Source organism: Juglans microcarpa x Juglans regia, chromosome 4S (genome assembly GCF_004785595.1).
Source record: "Juglans microcarpa x Juglans regia isolate MS1-56 chromosome 4S, Jm3101_v1.0, whole genome shotgun sequence".
Lineage (NCBI taxonomy): Eukaryota > Viridiplantae > Streptophyta > Magnoliopsida > Fagales > Juglandaceae > Juglans > Juglans microcarpa x Juglans regia.
In genome coordinates, this window is record NC_054601.1 from 23631936 (window position 1) to 23652430 (window position 20495).

A 20495-nucleotide genomic window follows, 5' to 3' on the forward strand; every position below is an offset into this window, starting at 1 on the left:
TATTTCTGAACAATGCAAAAAGAGCGAATATGAAAATCTAAAAGTTTTTGCTATGAATAAATGAAGATGTTTTGGTCTCTGTTTATTTCGAACATGTGAAATGATCTGAAGCTATTCAATATTTAGTTTTGACATGATGTGTCATCTGAAAACCTTGGCATGAAGTTCTGATTCTGTATCTGAATGTGATCTAATTCCAATGATGTTCCGTTCTGTTTTTGTTAAGGCCCAGCCACATGTATAATGGTGGTTTATAACCCTACCACGGGGTGAAACAAGGTATACGTCCCAGCCACGGGTATAATGATGGTTTATAACCCTACCACAGGAGTGAAACATGGTATACGGCCCAACCATGGGTATAATAGTGGTTTATAACCCTACCATAGGGGTTAAATATGGTATTTGTCCCGATGTGATGCTATGAGATGATATGAATATAATGTTTCAGTTTGGATATGCCAAAAGATTTTCTTTTTGGGAACAAGTTTATTTTTCTAAGCATTTCGCTCTGATATTTTGAAAAACTCGGATCAATCCGGCCCGAGTTTCAGCCTGGGTTTGAAACCTGAGTCTGGATCCGGGTATACCTAGGTTCTCGGGTTGGAACCCGGATGAACAGTCCTAATTTGTAGTGCAGCATAGGTGTGACTAGCGCATTCTCTGTGTTGTTACATATCAATTTCTTGCTGTTTATAATGATTCCAAATACTCCAGTTTTGACCTTGACTAGTTCTTTTGGTATATAAGCTCATATATGGTTTGGACTTTCCTTGCGTCACTACATACTGAAACTTACAATGAATTGACAATGAAAGAATGTGCTCAAACAAAGTAAGCAATTCTTTAAAATTAACAATGAAGAGAATCCTCAAAATTTGCCACACAATAGCAAACATACATACATCTCACCTGCCCGTCAGACTGAAAACTTGAATCGCTAGAAAAATTCTTTTCTTGAGAAGAACATCTTGCCACAAGAATTAATACATGATACATTCAGAGGCCAAAACATAGTTTCAATTGGCTTTTGAGTGGCAATAGAACCTTAAGTTCACATGTTTGAAATCCCAAAATCAAAGTATAACAACAAAAAAAAAAAGCAACAAAACTTCCAGGCACAACATGCAACAAGCAAACTAGCAATCACCTACCGTGTGTACATTTTTAAAGTCAATAGCCCTCACTACTCCAAATTCAGATTCTAGTTTGTGCTTGGCATGCTTTCTAGACTTTCTTGTTTCAGCATTACCTTCCACATCGACTTCTTCCTTCTATTTTGTTTCACTGTCATCAGTTGCAATCAAATAATCGAAAAGCCCAGCATTGAATTCCTGATGACAAGCTAGTGACATTGGTGAGTACATGTTAGTAGTAATAAAATTTTGAAACCCATCACTGATTAGTGATAACAATATAAACTATCATTCTCAAATTGAAATGCAAGCAACAAATCTACTAAAATCAAATTTAGGAAAGAAAATCATTACAAGCTTTCAGAATAAATCAGTACTAAAGCAGACCTCAAGAATATGAAGACGACAATTCTGTGGCAACTCAGAATTTAAAACAGTAGACTTAACTCCAAACTGCAGCAAAAAGAATAATTGCAGCCAGTTACACAAGGAAGGACGCGAAACACAAAAATATATAATGCTATGATGTTTGATACAATGTTAACCAACACAAATATTGTATAATTAGTAGTTCTACTTGAAGGACAAGAAATATAAGTTTCTTCCAATATACATATATACTTTTTTCATGCAGAAAAAATGATGAAAACAATATCCTTCTAGACAGACAAGACATAACGCTCCAATGGAAGGCCTAAATCACATTTGAGCGTATACTCCAAAATGACTAATCAATTGTACAATTAGAGCCCAATTGGAATCATTATAAAGATCAAGAAGAACTACTCCCTCTCAAGGAATGTGAGATACCAAACACAACCTATATTCATCACTCAATATGGGTATCACATTCAAAATAGTCTAAAACCATCATTGACCAAGGGTCCAAGACTTTATTTTATGCATTATAAGTCAGATGTTCCACTCTTAAAGACCATATTTAGTTTCAGAATGATAAACAGCTGCCAGAGAGAAAGACATCAAGTATTTCGTAGAGTATTAAAGAAAGGGAGAACATGTATACCTAAACGAGTTTGCATACCTTTTCCAGAAATAGTTTTGATCTATATCCCATGTCTATGGTATTAGTAAAAATCAAAACTTTCTTTTGAACCAACTTCAACTTCAAGAGGGCAAGGACGTGAAGTAATTTATCACGACCACCACATGAAATCCGAAAACAAAAGAAACAAGACATTAATCTCATTACTAAAATGATCCTCATTATCCAAACAGATTAAAAGACAAGTGTGAATGTATGGTGGATTAATGAACATGAAACAAATCCATATAGGTCAATGAACCCAAAATTACTAGAGAAAATTAGACAGACAATTCACCTTAACTTTCACAAAATGAGGTGCAATAACAAAAGTAACCCAAACAGATTATATAAAAACATATGAACTTGTTTTCATCGTCGAACGGGAGATGGAGATAGGAATGCAGAAATAGTAGGATGTGAATAACTAAAGTTGCCTGCAATCAGGTTTATTTTGCTTGAAAAATGGCACATCTAGAGATATTACAGCATCTCATCTTTGCAAGAAAGTGGAGAGAAATCATAAAATATGTTGACAATGGCGAGAAACAAGTGGAGATGATTTCAACATGCATCTTTGCCAATACTACCAATAGTGCAATCAAAAGTCACAATTTTTTTTTTATTGGCACCATGGTGTTCGGGAACAAAGCCCTGACTAATCCCGGGATTGCATAGACTCTTGGTAAGGAGTTTCCGCAAATACACCTTGGGTAATTCAAACGGAAAATTTCCCTAGTCTGATCGCCCTAAGAAATTGTTTGCACCCAAGAGTTTAAACCTTAGACCTGGAGGGAGCATACCACCAAAACCAAGGCCCTTACCACTTGAGCCGACCCCAAGGAGTTTGGCCTTTACCAGGTCCTTATGATTATCTTAGGAGTGCCCATTACTCATACAAAATAATATGATTCCCATGTAGAAGAACTTAGGTACATGGCCAAAGAAAAATTAGTGGAAAGACAAGATAGTTTTCCTAATGAGTTCTTCTACACTTAAGCCGCTACAGTAGCCAACACCACACACTGCCGATGTGGATTTTTTTTTTTAATTCTACAGTAAAATGCATGCGTTTTACTCAAAACCCACATCCGACTTTTTCCCCCAAATGCTCCATTTTGAATTTCTCTCCCTCCGTCTCGCCCCTACTCCTCCCGCTCGGTTCCTGACGCTCTTTTACCGTAGTCTGGGTGTCATCTGTCATCGTCGGCGTGCAACGTGCCGTCTGCCGTCTGCATTGTGTTGTTCCCTTGAGGTCACCCTTTTGAACAATTTATTGCTTTCAAGTTTGATACTCTTGTTATATCTGAAAGTAGTTTGTGTTATTAATTCTTTGAATGTTGTTCAGACGATGACCCTCGATCTAATTCCCATATTACTGGTTTAAACCCTTGTTCTGATTCATTCCCATTTTACTGCTTTAAACCCTTGATCTGATTTCATTTCCACTTTACTACTTTAAACCTATGGAGTTGGAGGCTAGACCTTGTAAAATACAACATTCCTGTAAGACTGGGAATGGCGAAGAAAAGATCCGAAGGAATTACAAAAATGGCAATAAATATCTTGGGAGTTATGTTGTGGTGTCAGTTTTGGTTTCGTATTATTTTGGGGTCAGTACAAATCATAGTTGTGGTGTTTGTTTCTTCCTGTGTAACTTAGTCTTTTTTGAAACTTTGAGAAGTATTTAAGTGAAAGAATAAGGGGTCTACGCCTGCACAAAGATACTGTGCAGAAGGAAAGCTTAAACCCACATAGCATTAGTTGTGTTTGAACCTAGGTTCTCATCAAACTAAAGAAGGAAAGCTTAACTAGATACTTACTTGCTAGTGTAGAAGCCTGCAGAATGCCACACATTTAAAAACATCAAAACGATCTGTTTTGAATATGGGACTTTGAGATGTTTCCCCTTCAATTTTTGCTCTCTCTTGCTCTGCATTCCATGAGAGAGTTACCAATAAGACAAGACAACATATCACAAATAGGTATAGTCAGAAAGTATTTGGTAGCCAAACCAAAAAAGAAAAAAAAATGTAGAAGTAAGCATGACATATGGAAGGAAGGGTGGGAATCAGGATCCACTTCTTATCATGGACCCACAAATGGATGAGAGAAGCATGAAATTGTGAACTAAGATATTGGGAACATTTGAAGTTCTTTGCAATGCTTTATATCACAAAGACTGAAGTCAGGAAATGATATTATTTGCAAAGCTTTTAAAGTTCTTCATTTTTGCTTTCAATCTTGATCGATTCAATATTATGATAAGTAATGTTGGATTAATTTTTTTTCCTTGTAATGTCGATCTAAAAACTCAGTTGAAATAGCGTGATGGACAAAGAGGAAGATAAAAGGCCACCCAAGCCTTCTACACCAATTCCACCCACTCAGGTATGATACATTGGTCATTCATAAAAGGAAGGTGGGTGTCTCAATTCGAACTAGTTAATATATTTTTATTTGTGTATTGTAGGTCTCTCTCTATCGTCCAAGAAATGTTTACTATCCACCATTTATAATGCATCCAAATGCATATCCGAATTCATATACATACGCATGGGGTAGCCAAGTTGAGAAAGATGTTTAGGCTTTAGGAGACTGGATTGTGTCCACTCCAAAGTCTTCATTTATGATGTACATTATTTCTATGAAGAGTTAAGACACTAACACCTCTCTCTGTCCAAGGAAATCAAATACCCTGTTCTTTAATGAGTTACTATACTAAGATATAGAGCCATTGTTCAAGGCTTGCCCAAACAAACAGTACGAAAATGTTGGGGGTAGCAGAAAACTTGATCACATTCTTGATAATATGATGAACTTACTGCAAGGAAAACCCCTCTCGAGGCTAACTACAACAGCAGTCAACATCAAAATTTCATTTTCAATGTAAAGTAGAGGGGAAAAGAGAGTAATATGTACAGATGCTCTCTCTCTGTTAATAGGTATAGAGAGTCAACATCGGAATTTCATTTTCAATTTTACCAAGGGCAAAGATACCGTTAATAGACAATGAAGTAAACAATCAAATCTCAATTAGATTTTATCTCAAGATCTTCACTTTCCTTGTTGGCATCATGATTATCCCGTGGTAAGAGGCTAAGGAGTGGCAAAGGCAACAATGAACTCAAATTACAAAGGATTATCAAAGCCATGAAGTTATCAAATCTGTCTTTTGTAGCACCAAACAGCTGGGTCAGACCAGCACCAATCAAGTTTTTCAAAAGTCCCTCTCAACGAATGATATGGGTCCCCCAACCCCAATGTATTTTGAACAAATACTACTATTAAAATAAGTTAATCATAGAAAAAATTTATACTTCAATAATCAACCACATCCACATGTTACCCATAAAATTCATTGTTTCGACATCATTGGGTAGCAAGCAAGACATACAGTAAAAGTAGCATTATTACTGCAGTGAACATTCGCATAGAATGACCTTACCGTCGTGGAGTGGAAGATGCGCACTAGATGAAAACGATGGAGAAGAATCAACTGCATTAGGGTTTCTTCGATGGATTCGCAGGTGGAGGGGTAGGCGAAAAAGGGAGGGGGAGATTTGGAGTTGGAGGGATTTCTGGAGATTCGTTCGTGGGGATTCGCCTGGCATTCATAGATGGAGATGCGTTCGTGGGGATTTGGTGCAGATGGAGATGCATTGTTACTCGAAGGGACCTGCAATTTTTGAGAACCTACAAAATGTTGAGAAAGAAAAAATGGTCAGAACCTGCAAAATGTTGAGAAAGGAACTACTTCGGTTCAGAACCTGTAAAATGTTGAGAAATGAACACTGCGATTTTGGTGGGTGCGGGTCAAGAAATCGCCAAGGGAATGCGAATTTGGTGGGTTATGGACAAAGGGAAGTGAGGGAGATGGGGAGGGAAATCTCTGAAGGGACAAAGGCTTGGTGGGTGCGGGTTGTTTCCTAAGATTTTGGTGGGTTATGGACAGAGGAAAGTGAGGGAGTTGTGAAGGGACGAACCCCATCAAGCTGTGAAGGGCCGAACCCCATCATCTGGGTTGGAAGTGTAAAACCGTGACATGGCGACGAGACTGGGTTTGCCATGTCACGGTGTGTGGTGTTGGTAACTTCAACTGGCTTAGGGATAGATTTATTATTTCGTAATTACCAAAATGAGCATATCAATCTTACCCAAAATTGCTGAACATTCTTGGGGATAATCTCATCCTTAATATTTCCCACTTCTGGCAAAGTCAAGATGAGGGGATTGTGTAAAACCAGCTTCTTCAGTTTCTCAACATCACCACTGCAAATAAATGAATACCAAAAGAGATGACATTAAGAACAATCGTACTGAACATTAACGCCACAAAGATTTCCTGCAATGTCAACAGCTAGAAGAAGGGATTTTGAGGCCTATTGTTGTATCTTTATCAGGTCATAAGCATCAGCCCAAGTATGAGAAAGAGGTAAAAGAACGAATAAACAAAATCCTAAAGTGACCTTATTGGAACACCATCGTGGCTTGGGAGGAAGATATTAGCAAGAACACTATGGTCTGATATTCATAAAACACCAAAAGTAGCCAAAATAAGTGAAGTGGAACAAGTACACAGTAGAAACAGACCTTGATGTGGCGGACATAAGAAGGCATTGACAACGCCTAGGGATGCTGACAGAAGTAGACCAGCTGACAAGCATTTTGGTATACAAGCAGGTGTGGAAACCAGAACATCCGGAGGTCCTGCTGGTGCAGCCCGCTGGAAGCAAAATTTAGAACCAACACGAGAAAACAAGAAAATCAAACAAAAGATACTTAAATTATACCTGTTGACACAGTTCTCGAGTTGGGACAAGAATAAATGCACTCGGGGCAAGCTTGTTCTTTGAACCATTACCAGTAAACAGCTTCTGAAGCAATGGAAGGAGATACGCAAAGGCCTTCCCAGAACCAGTCTTTGCACGAGCAACGACGTCGTTACCTTCCTAAAAGCACGGAGAAGTACTATAATTAACCCACCGACAAAATAAACTGTACCGAGTCTAAGAGAACTCTCCGACTATCATCATTTTCTATTTTCACTCAATTTTCTTAGCAAACCAACGGACCTTTATGCTTTCAGCCAACTGTAAAGCCAATGTTTTGGTCAAGAAACTACGGAAAAGTCTAGTAAGTCCAGAAGTAAAAAATTCCCACATTGTCTGAGCAGCCAAACAGAGGATAGATGAAGTAACAACATAGAGTTAAAAAAATCTCACCGCGGTTGCTTGTATTTAAATACGGCCGTGCGTTTGCCTAAAGTAAAGATAGTTGTAGGTAAGGCATTAGATGAACCAAATCTCATGGTCATGTTCCCTCCAAACCTTTCGTAACCTTTTGAAAACATGCATTGCCCAGAAAGACCTTCTCACTGGCAAGTCCCTCCACGCTCTCTACGTCAAGTCCCTCGTCCCTCCCTCCACCTACCTCTCCAACCACTTCATCCTTCTCTACTCCAAATCTGGCCGCCTCTCCTCCGCCCGACACGCCTTCGACTGCACCCCAGACCCCAATGTTTTCTCCTTCAATGCCATCATCGCAGCCTACGCTAAAGAATCTAAGACTGATGTTGCCCACCAGTTGTTCAATCAAATCCCCCAACCGGACATTGTCTCTTATAACACTCTCATTTCTGCCTATGCCGATCGCGGCGATTGTGAATCCGCGTTAGGTGTGTTCACGGAGATGAGAGAGACGGGTCTTCACATGGATGGCTTCACTTTGTCTGGGGTGATCACGGCCTGCTGTGATGACATTGGCATGATTAGGCAATTTCACTCTTTGGCGGTGTCCGGTGGGTTTGATTCTTATGTTTCGGTTAACAATGCGCTTGTAACGTTTTATAGTAAAAATGGGTTTCTGGAGGAGGCGAAGCAATTGTTTTATGGGATGGGAGAGATTAGAGATGAGGTGTCTTGGAATTCAATGATCGTGGCTTATGGCCAGCATAGGGAAGGATCAAAAGCGCTGGGATTGTTTCAGGAAATGGAACGAAGGGGATTTGACGTTGATATGTTCACTTTGGCGAGTGTTTTGACTGCATTTACGTGTGTGGAGGATTTGTTGGGTGGGCTTCAGTTTCATGCTAAGTTGATAAAAACTGGGTTTCACCAGAATTCTCATGTGGGTAGCGGTTTGATTGATCTATATTCCAAGTGCAGGGGTGGTATGTCACTTAGTGGCAAAGTATTTGAAGAGATTCCTGGCCCAGATTTGGTTCTATATAACACAATGATTTCGGGGTTTTCACAGAATGTGAAATTCTCTGAAGATGCTCTTGACTGCTTCCGGCAGATGCAGCGTGTCGGTTACCGCCCTGATGATTGTAGTTTCGTCTGTGTCATTAGTGCATGCTCCAATTTGTCATCTCCCTCTCAAGGAAAACAGATTCATGCACTGGCAATTAAATCTGAGATTCCTTCAAATCGAATTTCAGTGAATAATGCCTTGATTGCAATGTACTCAAAATGTGGGAATCTTCAAGATGCAAGGAGGCTATTTGATAGGATGCCAGATCGTAATACCGTCTCTTTGAATTCAATGATTGCGGGTTATGCTCAACATGGTATTGGAACAGAATCATTACGTCTTTTTCAACAAATGCTGGAGACAGATATTGTGCCTACTAACATAACCTTCATCTCTGTCCTTTCTGCGTGTGCACATACTGGGAAAGTTGAGGAGGGTCAGAGTTATTTCAATATGATGAAGGAGAAGTTCGGAATTGAACCAGAAGCAGAACATTATACATGCATGATAGATCTTTTGGGTCGTGCTGGAAAATTGAGTGAAGCTGAAAGGCTGATTGAGACAATGCCATTTAGTCCTGGCTACATTGGTTGGGCTGCATTACTCGGTGCCTGTAGAACGCATGGAAACATGGAGCTAGCTGTAAAGTCTGGCAATCACTTTCTTCAGTTGGAACCTTCAAATGCTGCTCCATATGTCATGCTTGCTAATATTTATGCCAGTGCTGGCAAATGGGAAGAGGTAGCAACAATTCGAAAGCTTATGCGAGATAGAGGTGTGAAGAAGAAACCAGGTTGTAGTTGGATAGAGGTGAATAAGAGGATACATGTGTTTGTGGCTGAAGATAGTTCACACCCAATGATTAAGGAAATTCATGAATACTTGGAGGAGATGTCGTGGAAGATGAAGCGAGCAGGGTATGTGCCAGATGTGAGATGGGCTTTGGTAAAAAATGATGAAACGGTGCAGGGAGAGGAGATTAGGTTAGGGCATCACAGTGAGAAGCTAGCAGTTGCATTTGGGCTGATCTCTACTAAAGATGGGGAGCCAATACTTGTGGTGAAGAACCTAAGGATTTGTGGGGATTGCCACAATGCAATTAAAGTAATCTCTGCCATTTCCGGTAGGGAAATTACTGTTAGAGATTCTCGCAGGTTTCACTGCTTTAAGGAAGGACAATGCTCTTGTGGGGATTATTGGTAGTAATAGATTTTATCGGTTAGAATGAGGGAACCGAAATTTGCTTTTACAACAGAAGAACAGGCACCCCCATGCTGTATCGGCCAAGGCATAATAAGGTTATCGACTAACCGATTCACCGACCAAAATACCAAAACTCACCAAAATTGCTAAGTAGTCTCTTGAGATTTTGCGTTAATACACATTATTTTCACTCTTGAACCAACGAAAATGTAGAATTTCCATTCTTTCTTTGACTTTACCTACTGCAGATCACAAGTTATACGTTTATAACCAGTAGAATTTGTTCGGTAACACGTCTGTATACAATGTTTGGAACAAAGTTACAGAACATCAGGTAATGTCGTTAACATCTGTTGTACAAAAGCTAATCACCCACCGCAGACCACGGAAAAGGTTTTATATGAGAAACGGACAATTTTACTTTTGTGGCTTTGTTGCACGAGAGAACCCCAAAAATAAAAGAATGAACATGAATAATATGTTATCACAAATCTGAAAAGATCAAGCTTACATACACAAAAACATTAGGAATGTTGGGATCAAGCATTACTGCCAGCAATAGATTTTCATGAAATTATCCAGAAGGAATAACAGAACCAAGAAAATTACATCCAGAAACCTTTCGAAGGCGTACACAAGTGCAATAGGAAAGTGTAATCCTAATGCTATAGGTGTTGTGAAAAATGATGACAATAAAATAAAATCAAACTCAAGAAAAACAAGCAATCACACATGACACAATATTTACGTGGTTTGGCAAATTGTCTTTGTCCACGGGAGCTGCAAAGGATTTTTATTTCTTGAGGAATCACAATATAATAGTATGGGATGGCTACTGTTCACTCTAGAACAGTCACAAGCCAAGAGCAAAACATATATATATATATATATATATATATATATATATGTTGTGCGAAGGAAGCCTTAAACAAAGCAGAAATTGTGATGTTCGCTCAAGCGGCATGTTGAGCCCGCATCGAGTGAACCTGTTTCCCGCAATCACACGAGCCATGTATCGAGCGACTCTTCAAGTGAAGCTCTTTGACTTCCCTTCGCTCGAGCTGTGTGTCGAGTGATGTCGAGCGAACTCTCTTTGACTTGCCTTTGCTCGAGCGGTTTTTCGAGCTATCTTTGAGCTAATTTGTATTCGCTCGAGCTGCTAGACGCTCCGCTTAAGCGATGTGAACCAGACTCCACAATACTCAACAATTCTTCCACTTGGAGACTGGTACACCCACAGTATCGCCCTCTGCCTCAAACATGATATCCTCCACCTCTGCAACTCACTACTCCTGTCTTCATGCTAGAAGACCAACTGAAGTTGTGCACAACTTCAGTTTCTCAAGTGTAACACCCTTTGTCAACATATCAGCAGGGTTTTTACTTCCACCAATTTTCTCAAGTAGCAACTGTCTGTCATCTAACAATGTTCGTATAAAGTGATACATGATCTGAATGTGCTTAGTCCTGGAATGAAACACTGGGTTCTTGGCAAGGAATATGGCACTCTGACTGTTACTGTAGAGAGTGCCCTTATGATTCTTTTTACCCAATTCCTCCAAGAAGCCCTGCATCCAAACCATCTCCTTTGTAGCTTCTGAAACTGCAATATACTCAACTTCTGTAGTAGACAAAGAAATTGTCTTATATAGATTGGAACCCCATGAAACTGCAGTACCACCGAGAGTGTAAACAAACCCTGTGGTACTTTTCCTACTATCAATATCTCTAGCTAAATCAGTATCAACATAGCACTGCACCTTTAAGCCCTCTCCTGAGAAACACAAGCACGTTTCTAAAGAGCTTTTTAGATACCTCAAAATCCACTTCACTGCTTTCCAATGTTGTTTTCCAGGGTTTCTCATGTATCTACTCACAACTCTCACTGCATGGACAATATTTGGTCTAGTGCAAACCATAGCATATATATGTGAACTAATAGCTGAGGCATAAAGAACCTTACTCATATAGTCTTGTTCCTCTTCTGATTTTGGTGCCTGATCCTTGTTGAGTCTGAAGTGACTACCCAATGGTGTGCCAACTAGCTTGGCATTGTCCATATTGAACCTACTGAGTACCTTTTTCACATACTCAGCCTGTGAGAGTCTCAATGTGCCTCTGACTCTGTCTCTGACAATTCTTATGCCAAGGATTTGCTTTGCAGCTCTCAAACCCTTCATTGCAAAGTGCTCTGATATCTGCTTCTTCAGATTATTAATTTCATCAACATTAGCCCCTGCATAAGCATGACATCCACATATAGTAACAAAATAATGTAAGAATTGCCAAATTACCTGACATAGCAGTAGTGATCTGTCTGACATCTGATGTACCCTGCACTACACATGAAGCTGTCAAATTTCTTGTACCACTATCTAGGAGCTTGTTTCAGGCCATACAAGCTCTTCTTCAGTTTGCAAACTGAATCTTCCTTTTCCTGTACCACAAACCCCTCAGGTTAGTGCATGTAGATATCTTCTTCAAGATCTCCATGAAGAAAAGCTATATTCATATCTAACTGCTCGAGAAATAGATCTTCAGTGGCAACCATAGCTAAAACTAACCTGATGGTTGTGATCTTTACCATAGGCGAAAAAATCTCAGAGTAATCAATACCCTGTTTCTACTGAAAGCCTTTTACAACAAGTCTGGCCTTGTACCTCTTAATATCATCATGCTCAGTTTTCACCCGGTACACCTACTTGTTGTGCAATGCCTTCTTTCCTAATGGAAGTTCTATCAACTCCCATGTCTAATTCCTTAGCAAGAAATCCATCTCATCCTTCATGGCCAACTCCCACTTATTAAAATTTTCATCTTGCAAGATTTCTTGGTAACTCTGCGGTTCTCCACCATCTGTCAACAGAATATAATTCAAAGTAGGTGAGAAACGATGTGGAGGACAAATAGTCCTAACTGACCTACAAACTGCAGCTGTAGGAGTGGACGGCTCTGGATCTGACTGTGGAATAATAGGAATGGGTGTACTGGACCCACTATCCCCGTCACTCATTTCTCTACACTGCACTGTGGCCTCTAATAGGTCATCCAAACTCACAAACTCAGACTCCTGAGGAGCTACTTTAACAATTGTGCTAGACTTGTCCTTGTACACAATCTTCTCATTGAAAATCACATTACTGCTTCTTATAATCATCCGACCCTGATCATCCCAGAAGTGATAGCCAAATGCCTCGTCTCCATAACCAATGAAATAACATTTCCTTGACTTAGCCTTAAGTTTACTATGAGCATTAGAATCAATAAGAACATAAGAAATACAACCAAAAGTTTTAAGATGAGAAAATTTGATCTCCTTCCCGCTCCAAGCCTCCTCAAGCAGTCCACAATCCAGCGGAACTTATGGCCCTCTGTTTATCAAGTATACTGCAGTGCTAACTGCATCTGCACAGAAAGTAGGTGGTAGCCCAGTGTGCAGCCTCATGCTTCTAGCACGCTCATTTATGGTTCTGTTCATGCGTTCAACAACTCCATTTTGCTGTGGTGTCCCAGGAATGGTCTTCTCCATTCTGATACCCTGAGTTGCACAATACTCCTTGAACACACCATCAATGTACTCACCACCATTATCAGACCTCAAGTATTTCAACTTCAAGGCTGTCTCTGTCTCAACCATGGCCTTCCAAATTTTGAACACATTAAATACATCAGATTTATGCTTCAAAAAATAGACTCATACCTTCCTGCTATGATCATCAATAAATGTGACGTAGTAACGAGAACCTCCAAGAGATGCCACTGGAGAAGGTCCCCACACATCAGTGTGCACAAGATCCAATTTCCCTTTCTTCAGTGTTCTGCCACTCTTTAAGAAACTGACCTTCTTCTGTTTCCCCATAATGCAACTCTCACACATACTGAGATCAACTGACTTCAGTTTTGGTAGCTTGCTTTTAGATAGAAGTTCTTTCATGCCCTTCTGACTCATATGGCCAAGCCTGCAATGCCACAAATCTACTATGCTCTCTGTAACGGTAGTAGCAATAGTGTTATTCAAACCAGTAGTCATATAAAGTGTACCAGTTTTCTTATCTTGAGCCAGTACCAACGCCCCTTTGGTGACCTTCCAGGTGCCATCTGAAAATACCACTGAATGGCTACAATCATCAAGCTGCCCATCAGAAATGAGATTCTTCTTCCACTCAAGAATGTGTCTAACCTTCTACAAGGTCCATTTGTTCTTGTTAGGGAGTGCAATATCAAAGTCTCACATCCTTACTACATCCAAAGCCTCTCCATCAGCCAAATACACATTTCCAAAGTTACCTGCAACATAGTTCTACATTATCTCTCGATGGGAAGATGTATGGAAGGAAGCCCCTGAATCAAGTATCCAGTCATCAACTGGACTATGAACTGCAAGTAATAATGCATCTTATACTTCTTCAATTATTACATTAACACTATCATTCTCAGTCTTCTTGGGATTTCTGCAATTCTTCTTAATGTGGCTAGCTTTGCCACAATTCCAACAAGTTGCCTGCTGACCAGGCTTTGACTTGCTCTTGCCCCTGTTTTTTTATTTTGATCTGCTTCTGTTTGAGTTCCTGTCTTGTGCTCTCCCCTAAGAGTCAACATTTAATGTTGAACTCGAACCCGAGATCTCGCCTAAATCTCTCCTGCACACCTCTTCAGCCAAAATCAAATCACGGATGGATATCATCATATTTCAACTTTGACTTACCAGCAGAATTACTGACAGCCATTCTCATGGCTTTTCAACTATTTAGCAGTAATGCCAATAGTATTAGTGCACATATCTCATCATCGAATTCAATTTCAACAGACAACAATTGATTTGTGATAGTATTAAAATCATTCAGATGTTGTGCAGCAGATGTATCATCTGCCATCTTCAAATTGAATAACTTTTTCATCAAATGTACCTTGTTATTCGCTGACGGCTTTCCATACATACCTGACAAAGCTGCTATGAGATCCGCAGTCGTCTTCTCCTTGATGACGTTGTGTGCAATAGATCTCGACAGGGTTAGCCGAATAACCCCCAGAACCTGTAGATCCAACAGTGTCCAATTAGCAACTAACATACTATCCGACTTCTTCCCCAACAATGGAAGATGAAGTCTCTTCCCATAGAGGTAATCCTCTATTTGCATCCTCCAGTATCTATAATCCGTGCCATCAAACTTCTCGATCCCCGATACCTTCACTTCCTCTTCAGCCATCGTTTTTCCTCAGACCCGAACCTTGGCTCTTAATACCAATTGTTGTGAAAAATAATGACAATAAAGTAAAATCAAACATAGGAAAAACAAGCAATCACACACGACACAATATTTATGTGGTTCGGCAAATTGCTTACGTCCACGGGAGCTACAGAGAATTTTTATTTCTTGAGAAATCACAATACAATAGTATGGGACGGCTACTGTTCACTCTAGAACAGTCACAAGCCAAGAGCAAAACATATATATATATATGTTGTGCGGCGGAAACCCTAAATAAAGCAGAAATTGTGATTTTCGCTTGAATGGCGTGTCGAGCCTGCATCGAGCGAACCTGTTTCTCGCAATCGCTCGAGCCATGTATCAAGTGGCTCTTCAAGCGAAGCTCTCTAACTTTCCTCTGCTCGAGCTGTGTGTCGAGCGGTGTCGAGCAAACTCTCTTTGACTTGTCTTTGCTCGAGCGGTCTGTCGAGCTGTCTTTGAGTGAAACTCTCTGACTTGTATTCGCTCGAGCGGCTAGATGCTCTGCTCAAGCGGTGTGAACCAGACTCCATAATACTCAATAATAGGGTCCTCTCATAGATGGTGTGTGCCAAGATGCAAATTAGAGGGAAGTAGAAAGATAGGAGATTGTCATTACTAAACATCTCCTTAGATGGTTATAATGGAGATGCATAAGAGCTTGCCAAAACTGATGTAGCTGGAATGCAATTACGTCAAAACACCAATTTACAAAAAGACCCATGATACAATAACATTCGAATATGTTGCGATAATATGTAATGATATTTTATGAGGTTACATACATTTTCTCAACAAAACAAAACAAAAAGTACCTGTAAAAATAACAAGACCATCAGGCAGATATCCTTGCAAATTCAGGAAGAGTCTTGTTCAGTTATTTTGGGGACAGGTAATCCGAAGTGGCTGACACTATAACAAGAGAATTGCTTTATAGGGCAGAGGGTACTTGATATCAGCCACACGTACAATGCCTTTGCGCACAAGATTCTTGCAGTTTCAATCAGCATCCTCTGTGTCATATGGTTCCACACCCCATGCTTCGGTTTCATCTTCTTTTAAACATCTATTTAAACAAAAAGTTGATGGAATATTGAACCAACTTAAACCTCAACCACTACTTGTGCAGACCGTGTGGTTATCATAAGCCGCACAGAACAAGAGATATGCATGGCTTCCCCAAACCAAAGCTGGTATAATTTTCTTCATATCTCTGCTAGTGGCTGTTCTTTGGCCAACTTGGATTTTGGCTTGCATCAGGTTCACGAAGGTTGGTCCCATAATCACCTCATAATCACCGGGAACATAATTCACACAATTACTTTTTTCTGAAATCCAAGATTCCAAGGCCTAGTTGGTTGGTCCCATTCTTATTAGTGAGGCTTAGTAGCAACACATCAAGATAATCTAGGAGCTGCTCCACAGTCCTCACACACATAGTTGACGATAATTACCAACGAAAAAAGGCGAGAGTTTGGATTGGGAAGTAAGCCCATAACATAGTTATCCAGATTGTCTGGCGAAAATTACTTTTTTCTTTAAAAGGAGTTTCTTCAGATTTTCTATAAGTTAAAGAGCAAATGCATAATTTTGAGTTCTAACAGAATGATTGTTCATATAGTTACTGCAGTTTATAGCGGTCTCAATGCGTAAACAGTTATGCCATGCCCTCTAGTGGAAGTATCAAGATACATTAAATTCCATCAATTCCCCCTACCAACCCCCTTTTGTTTGTATACATATATTTGCTTGCTTCTGATGACTCTCTGTTTTTACTCGACTGCTACAAAGCCTCAGCTACTTGATCTCTGCCATATCCTTTTGGATGTCTTGCTTGATAGGAGGAGCTCTATAGTATGCTGAAACGGTTGCAGGGAAGAACATCTGTCTCACTCCTTCTGCCTTGATGATGGGAAATATTATACTGGATGCACTCTGAAAGGTACAAAAATTGTTCAATAGGCTTTGTAGGGGATATTTATTTATACAGATGAGATTATTAATTCATGCCTATAGATGTAAAAACAAAAAGAAAAAAGGATAGAATAACTATTTGGACTTGGCATTCTACAAACAAAAAAAAAAAGAAACAAAAATTGATGTGGAATACGCACCGAAATCAACCTAGCTCCAATCCACATGCCTTTGGGTGAAGGAAATGGTAGTAGCAGACGACCAACACCATATACTGCAACCGCAAAGAAATGAAGAACTAAATTTAATGGACGCGGGTTTAGACCAGAGAGTAAAGCTACCGGTCCTGTTGAAAATATGCCTCCAAGGCTTAAATAGTCAAAACATGCTTGGCGCATCTCCTTCCTTGCCTGATCAGGTGAAGAAGAAAACACCTTGTAGAGGGCACCAGCCAGAGTATTTATTGTAGACGCCACCGGCTATAATGACAAACCATATCATACAACAATGTTAGTGTGAATTAACATCCCTTGGACATTAAAAGGTTCCTTGACTTCTACCAAAAAAAAAAAAAAGGATCCTTGACTTTTCAAACATCATCATATAACAAAGCAATTCAGAAACAAGGGAAAGAACACTTTGCCATCCAATTCTATTAGCACCACATGAATAAGCAATACATGCAGCAATACACTTTTTGTTCTAGAGAGTTTACCTTTCGCAAGGTGTAAAAGGATTCAAGATACTTGGACAATGAAGGTGCATCATTCAGGTCACGCAGTGGCTTAAGAAGATCTCGGAGTATGACAATATCAGAAAGTGCCACAGTCATCCCACCACCAGTTAGAGGATGCCGCATGTTGAAAGCATCACCCATTAGAAGAGCTCCGGGAGTAGGAAGTGGATCCGCTGGCATGCTTCTATTTGGCATGGTTCTAATATTTCCTTTATCAACTGCAGATATGAAGGCCTCCTTAAGCTCAGCTGGAATCTGTAATTGAAATTCTCTACATTAATCCAAGGTGCAGGAACAGATGTTCTTGTTGAAGCCAATGCAAAACAAGGATGAAAAATACTGAATACAGTAATAGTAGTACTGCCATTGGAATTGAGTCGTGGACTTCAAAATCAAAGATCATTTACATAAAAATAAAAAATAAATAAATAAATAATAATTAGATACCTGTGGAGCCACCACCGTTTTCAAATAGTTGGCCATTTCGCCATTAGCAACAGAAGGTAATTTCTGACCAGGTACATCAACCAAACAGCGAACCTCAGTACTACTGATTGGATAAAACAAGATGGGTGAAGGGTCGGCTAAAATGACATGTCCATGATTTGCAAATGGAAGTTTACAGTTCTCCAAGACTAAACCCACAAAACAAGATGGCACGTCTACCTGTTGAAAAATATTAGTTCTCCACAAGTCAGTCTCAATATAGAATGGAGCAAGAATGCATATGCCCAACTGCAAAAAAGTAAATGTGTATTCAAAAAAAAAAATTTCTCTAGACCCTGGATTATGATAAAATATATTATAACCGTCCAAATATGATCAATGAACAATTCCCAACTCAACTCTAACTGCATCAGGCAAACTGTAACTATCAGATAGTTCCAAGATGGTAACTTCACCTTAGGGTAACAAAGAGAGCGGCGCAGATTTGAGAAGCAACCATCACACACAATTGTAAGAGGAGCATAAGCTTTATGTTCTTGGCCATCCTTCGTTTTGTACTGAACCCCCTTAATGGTCCCATTTCCTTCAAGCAGGGATGTAACTGTACCTTGTTCCAATTGCACACTGAACATGGACGTAACTATGTGCTTAGTACAGCGCAAACCTTGAAGACCAAATTCAAGAAAAGTGGAATGTGCACCAGGAATCCAGGACAAAGCAATATTTTAACAAGCTACAGTGTAGGAGATTCATGGAGCAAGGATGGCATAAAAATTTACTACGCTAAGTTGAAAGTAAGCAGCAAGAGATCATACTTGGGAAGAGTGGTAGCTTTTTCTCTCATCCTTTGTATAAAACGCCCGTTGTGGAAGCTCCTTCCAGCCACATCTGAATGAAACTTTTCCAAAGGGTAAGACAGTCTAGCATTTTTCCCATCCTTGAAGAGAGCATATCCAACCACTCGCTGAGCATCAATTTCCTCGACGCAATCTGATATCCAAGCACAATTGTGTCACCAATACACAACAAAATCAATATTAAGTAATCATTATACCAACGCCAACAAATTCTCCTTGGAACAAGAGTCAGTTCACAACCATGTTTGCAGTCATCCTTAAAAAGGTTTTATTGTACTTGAAGGATACAGGAAATTACAATAACGATGTGAACTTCCAAGCATACCTTCAAGGCCTAATTCAATTAGTTTTAGGTATCCCCCAGGCTGCAGAAGTTCACCGACAATTCGGTCTGGCTCTGTCAAGTCTCTTTCAATCACATGAACCCGTCTTCCGTCCTGCAATTAGTCGCAAAAAAATTTAGATTCCACTTGTAAAAGGAAATAAATCAACAATGTCAAGGTAAGTGGTTGTTGAGGGGTGATATTGCAGGTAAAGTAGGCAACTTTAAACACAAGAACTTCGTAACACGGTTTACATCTATTATGTCTAGTAAATCACGGGAAATCATTAATAATTAGATGCTGCAACATGCGATAAAACTCCAATACTGGTAAATCTTAAATCACTTGTGAGGTGGCTGTCACCTCCCTTGAAACACTATGCATTCAGTCAATTCCTATTGATTAAACTATTTAATACAATTTTCTATTATCATTGCACTTGTGTAATTTACTTCCACACATATTCACCGACCCAGATTCCCAATAAAATAAGAGTATGCGAAAATTAATTAAAAAAAATTATTTTCAAGCCTTGATGCCAGATTCCTGAATTTGATCAGTGCCTATATATATGCTATCCAGAATTCTCTGGTTTCATAATACCGGAAATTTCAAAACACCCACCAATTTTCATACCCATGCAAAAAGAATTCAAGTCGAGAATTTTCAAATTTTAGAAGTTCTTTATTGTCTTGAGAAAAAAAAACAATTACCTTGCCGAGGGTGTAAGCGAGGGCGGCACCCGCTACACCGGCGCCGACGATGATAACGTCAGTGCCGGAGCCCTCCAATGGGCGAGATTCTCCATCGCCAAAGCTCTGTTTCGCGCATTCTTCCGGAAAGCTCTTCTTCTTGAGCCGTTTCTTGTTGGCATTGCTACAATTCCAACGACCGAGAGAGTAGAGAAGAACGAAGCCGAACAGGGAGGCAAAGAAGGCCCAGAGCATGTGCTGGTCGATAGCCATCATTGTCTTCAGCGGGATGAAACAATGAGACCCAGATGAAGAAAAAGAGGAAGAACAAATGGGTTGGATCAAATCCTCCGTTTCACCCTCTACCCTGCTCGCAATACCTGCTCTTGTTCTGGTTCTTCCAAGTAATATGGATGTGGGTGGTGAGAATTTATGGTGTAGAACAAGTGAGAATTTAGGAGGCAACGAGGCTTTATAGAGAGAGATTACAACGCAGCGATGGTGAAGAAGATATGGTTGTGTCTGTGCATGTAAATGTGCATGTGAATGGGTGGATTTATAGGAGCAACTGTTAACTTGGGATTCTGGTGGCATTGTGGTGGGTAAGAAGAGGCTGAATGCCTCATAAGGACCTTGGAATTGGTTATTGTCTTTTTGCCCTT

The 20495-nt window shown here is 39.8% G+C and overlaps 3 protein-coding genes across 3 annotated transcripts; 1 reads left to right on the top strand and 2 right to left on the bottom strand.

The window, feature by feature from the left end:
• Positions 1 to 1261: 1261 nt before the first annotated feature.
• On the bottom strand, positions 1262 to 7343 carry LOC121262165 (DEAD-box ATP-dependent RNA helicase 16-like). Its single transcript, XM_041164569.1, has 7 exons — positions 7254 to 7343; positions 7043 to 7130; positions 6772 to 6904; positions 6336 to 6450; positions 2179 to 2310; positions 1524 to 1589; positions 1262 to 1334 (listed from the first exon to the last, which is right to left on the bottom strand). Exons 1-7 carry the CDS (start codon positions 7341 to 7343, stop codon positions 1275 to 1277), a joined length of 684 nt encoding a protein of 227 aa, XP_041020503.1. The 3' UTR covers positions 1262 to 1274.
• LOC121261868 (pentatricopeptide repeat-containing protein At3g49710) lies at positions 7331 to 9909 on the top strand. The gene has a single exon (XM_041164274.1). It carries the CDS (start codon positions 7474 to 7476, stop codon positions 9634 to 9636), a length of 2163 nt encoding a protein of 720 aa, XP_041020208.1. The 5' UTR covers positions 7331 to 7473; the 3' UTR covers positions 9637 to 9909.
• Positions 9910 to 16452: 6543 nt separating this feature from the next.
• LOC121261869 (squalene epoxidase 3-like) lies at positions 16453 to 20495 on the bottom strand. Its single transcript, XM_041164275.1, has 8 exons — positions 19855 to 20495; positions 19144 to 19255; positions 18777 to 18951; positions 18417 to 18585; positions 17962 to 18180; positions 17494 to 17769; positions 16979 to 17257; positions 16453 to 16799 (listed from the first exon to the last, which is right to left on the bottom strand). The coding sequence occupies exons 1-8, from the start codon at positions 20425 to 20427 to the stop codon at positions 16662 to 16664; spliced, it is 1941 nt and encodes a 646-aa protein (XP_041020209.1). The 5' UTR covers positions 20428 to 20495; the 3' UTR covers positions 16453 to 16661.